Raw genomic sequence first — 4,364 nt, forward strand, 5'->3', positions numbered from 1 at the left:
AAATCGGAATCGTTAAAATCTTATCAATACCCATCCCTACCACTGACTGAATGCCACTAGACTTGTGAGGAAAGCAATGTTGTGGAAACAACACACCTCTTCACTAGTAGGGATAGTGCCAAAGCTTTCTTCTTTATGGATAAGTGATGCATGTTTTGAATTGACAGAACAGGTGCGTCTAGTACACATAAAATGAGTGTAAAGAAATTATGTACAGGTAGAACGCAGCAGCAAGCACAACAAAATTTTTGGGCCATTCGTGTCCAGCAAGTGGGGACAGTAGCAGATGCTGTTTCTTACATAAAAGGGTTTTAACAATCCCACCACTGAAGGTGACAGTGCTATCCACAGCACTACTGTGTTACTCCATTTGTACAATTAAACTTGAACGCATAAATGTTTTTTTTTTTCAACTAGTCATTAGCGCTGACAATTTATATTTATGGGAAAATCTCCTGGGAAGTTGTTACCTTGATAATCCTTTCAATAATAAGTTTAACATACAAAGTATGTTTTTGTTACCCTACTTGACTAAATCATTCGTGTGTGTGACTGAATATAAACTGTAGTGGTCAGAGTAATGCGGGTAACATTCCACCTAGATGGTAAATGCCAAATTAATAAGTTAACAGACTAATCAATTATCACTAATCTATCATGAAATCCTGAGAGAATCTGGTCATATATTTAGTTAATTATTTGTCTCAAATTACAGTTTTAGCCCTAAGATAAAGGAAGGAGGAAGGAAAATAAACTTGCATGTGCAATATGTACATCAGGAAGCAAAACATATCAAGTTCAATTAGCGACATGATGAAGCGAACAAGAAGTCCAGTAATTTGCTTGTTTTTGTGCCACAAGTTAAAGCTCACAAATGTATTGTGGCCAGCTGACTTGGTATCACGTTACTCGGGCAAACAATAAAGCTCACACTTGACGCTGTCGTTCGAGTGAGAGACCAAGTGTGTAATGGTAAAGTTACAAGGCAACACACAGCCTCGTGAAGAGTAGAAGCGACCGATATATAAAAAGTGTAGCTTATTTTTAATATTAGCACTACCTGGTTTTCCTTACACTCTCCCAGCACAGCGTGATGGAGAGGATTTTCCAAAAGAATCACAAACACGCGTAGCAGCGGTATTCGAAGTTGTGCCTTTTGGCCTGAAATGACATCAGTGCGGGCACACAGACTTACTCTCTGACGGGTAGAAGCGCTGCATGTCCATCTTATGCACCTCTTTGGCGTAGTACTCCTCCTCGCTCCGCTGCCGTTCGCAAGTCGCCGCCCGTTCGTTCGCTTTTTCTTGCAGTAAGTCCCGGGTGCTGTTATAGATAGAGACGATGTCCCGGGACACCTCCTCGGGTTCGGGGAAGTCCTCTGGGGGGGCTGCGAGTTTCAGCTTACTCAGGATCTGCCCTCGGATGGCTTCGATGCGTTTTTTCTTGAATTGATCCATGTCCAGCGTACTGCACGTAGACAGACTGAAAGCCACGGTGGCTATATCCAAAGTAAGGAAAAGGCACACGAGATACATGTTCATTTTCTCCACCAGCGTATTCAAATATCACAATAAATAATCAGGAAACAAAATCAAGAGCACTTTGCCTTTGAATATCGCCAAACAGATATATTCCTTTATCAACGATCAAAGTGGAGCATTTGCGAGTAAGCTGGTACCGAAAAATTATTTGAATCTCGAACAGTTCGTTTTAACCAATTTTAGCAGTGTACCGGAAAATCCATTCAACTGCCTCAGTCCAAAAAGGAATCCGTTACTGTGGGACAGCGAGGGTCTGCTCCCGGCTTGTTTAATCGTTGAAGGGGGTGAGGAGTAAATCTGGTACTGAATGTGTCCAGATCGCCAACCAAACGGATCTGCAATAGCCCACACGGATTTAACAAAAAAAAAAGAGAGACGAAGGGGAGCCTAAAACTGAAGCGCTATCTTCAGCGAGCCTGAGTATCCGAACGCTCTTCTCATCGCTCTCCTGGAATCCAAACAGTCACTCTGTCACACTTCAGCGCTTTGATGGTCCAGACAGATAAATGGGTTTACACTAGCATCAAAACTCGAACGTGCTCTTAGCAGCGCCACAAACTTAAGCTGCCGCCTCGAAGTCGAATCAAAAATAGCTCCAGTCTTGTTCTCACAACGCTAAAGTCTTCCTGCAAAAGCAGAGCACTTTAAAAAAGAGAGAAAGAAAACAATAAACCAACAGCAAAAAAAAAACTCGGAGGTTGTTCTTGGTACGACTGCAGAGCGTCTCCCTTCAGCTCATCCAGCTGGAGGAAGGATCGTTTCTTATTTACAAATGCTAAATTGTTAGTAGTGGCTGTTTACTGGACCATTTTAAGGGACTGGTCGTACAGCGTGCTACCCCTTCCTACCAGCTTTGAACCACAGTTATCGTCCTCACTTTTCAGAGCAGGATATGCTTTCAATTCCAGGTCAACAGACGATTTGTAGTAAACAGGAGTGTTCGTTTTGCACAGTGGGACAGCGCGGCAACAGTACTCTAATACGCTGGCTCATCACAGGTCATGAATGCGGGGTCTTATATCCGGGGTTCTGTCCTTTCTAATATGGCCTGGGCATGTGTACATGGGTCCACGATCTGTTACAATAGACAAATTGATTTTTTTAAATTATTCTTTTTAACCAGAATTTGACTCTTAAACTTTAGATATTGAAACCATACATTTTCAAAAACACATATTATCTTAATCAAATTGCATAATGAGATTAGTGGTTTTTATTTCCAAAATCAAAAGCAGAAATGGGGTTGCCAAATGACAGGAAAAAAATAAGAGCTGCATAACTTAAGAAAAACATCATGGAAAATTGATTGGTTCTTATATAGTAATTTTCTATTCTACCTGAGCACTCAAACCCTTTGTACAGCATTCACCCATCTGTGCAAGATTTTTTTTCTTCTATGCTTATTGTTATTAATATTTCTATTTGACTTTCTATTTAAATGTTATAAGGTATAATACTCCCACACTCCAATGGATGCATTGGTAAGCAACGTGGGGTTAGTATATTTAACATGCAAACTAGAGCAGCCAGGGATTGAAACAAAATGACCTGTGTGAGGACAAGAAAGACACTGGACAAAACAGGAGCCATAAGCCCAGGCCTAAATCTCCGTGATATGTTGGAGATTAAAACAGACCTCACCCCCATGCAACTTTGTACCACGCTGAGGGGACACTACAAGGAGGATAGCTCTACTGACCTCTATCATCGGCTGCTAAATATCACTCAAGGAAGTAATGAGTCCCCACAGAACTTTCTATTTAGGGCAACAGAGCTGAAAGAAAGACTCCTAACATCATCAAGGGAGCCAGGGACAGATGAACAATACAGTGTCGAACTGATTCAGAAAAAGTTTCTGCGAGCCGTTGGCACAGGTCTGATCAGTGACAATGTGAAATACCAGATCAATCCCCACCTGGATGATCCAGCAGTCACTGACGATGTGCTGATTGCAAAGACAAATGAAGCGGGCCAGCCTTGAGTGGGAGAGGCAACAAAAATTCAGAAAGACCACCCGAGAAATGAAAGTAAGAGAGATAAAAGCAGAGGCACAGTCAGTGCAGGAGGCAGCAGTTGGTGCAGTGGGTGGGCAAGACCAGCCATTCTCCACCTCGACAAAAGGTAAAGCTGCTAAAGCACCAGCAACAGTGACTCGGAAGGAAACTGAGCTGTTTGAAATCATCAATCAACTAAAAGGGGAAATAGATGAAATAAAAGGAGTTATTTGTGAGTCGCACCGACCTTCTCCCTCACACCGCCCAAGTCTCAAACGTGGCTGCAGGGATTGTCAGGACAGCAATAGAGGAGAAAACTGCGGCCACTGCTTCAAATGTGGACAAAGTGGGCATTTGTCAAGGGGATGCTGCACCCGGAGAAAACTTCCAGACAGGGAAGAGCAAATTGGTATGTCAGCTAGCACGGTGAACCCACGCTACTTTTCAGCTACTAAACCAAGGTGAGCAACAACAAGATGTTCACAAACTCTTGACAGACAGTATCAAACATTTGGAGACAAAAGTAGCAGCTGTCACACAAGATAAGAGGAATGAAGCGGTCTCTATCAGCCTCCTCTCCCCAAGACAAAGAGCCCAGCTCCTCAATCTTATTGGGAGGAAGCACATGATCACCTGCCTGCTTGAGGGAGTAAAAAGCACAGCATTGTGGGACACAGGATCACAGGTCTGTCTCATAAATGAAAAATGGAGACAACAGAACATCCCACACCTCAAAGTTAGGAGTTTAACTGAAATCATTGGGCCTGGTATATTAGATGGGAGGGCAGTAAATCAGACACCAATCCCATTTTCCGGGTGGGTTGAAATC

General features: G+C 42.8%; 1 protein-coding gene across 1 annotated transcript in view; it reads right to left on the reverse strand.

The window, feature by feature from the left end:
• Positions 1–2,468, reverse strand: part of tgfb2 (transforming growth factor, beta 2) — a 49,372-nt gene extending 46,904 nt beyond the window's left edge. The window contains exon 1 of the mRNA XM_005950973.2: positions 1,196–2,468. Within this exon, the coding sequence (XP_005951035.1) occupies positions 1,196–1,541 (346 nt within the window). The 5' untranslated portion in view covers positions 1,542–2,468. The remainder of the gene's footprint in view (positions 1–1,195) is intronic.
• Positions 2,469–4,364: the final 1,896 nt, after the last annotated feature.

The sequence above is a fragment of the Haplochromis burtoni genome, unplaced genomic scaffold (assembly GCF_018398535.1).
Source record: "Haplochromis burtoni strain Fernald_Lab_line unplaced genomic scaffold, NCSU_Asbu1 Contig_880, whole genome shotgun sequence".
Lineage (NCBI taxonomy): Eukaryota > Metazoa > Chordata > Actinopteri > Cichliformes > Cichlidae > Haplochromis > Haplochromis burtoni.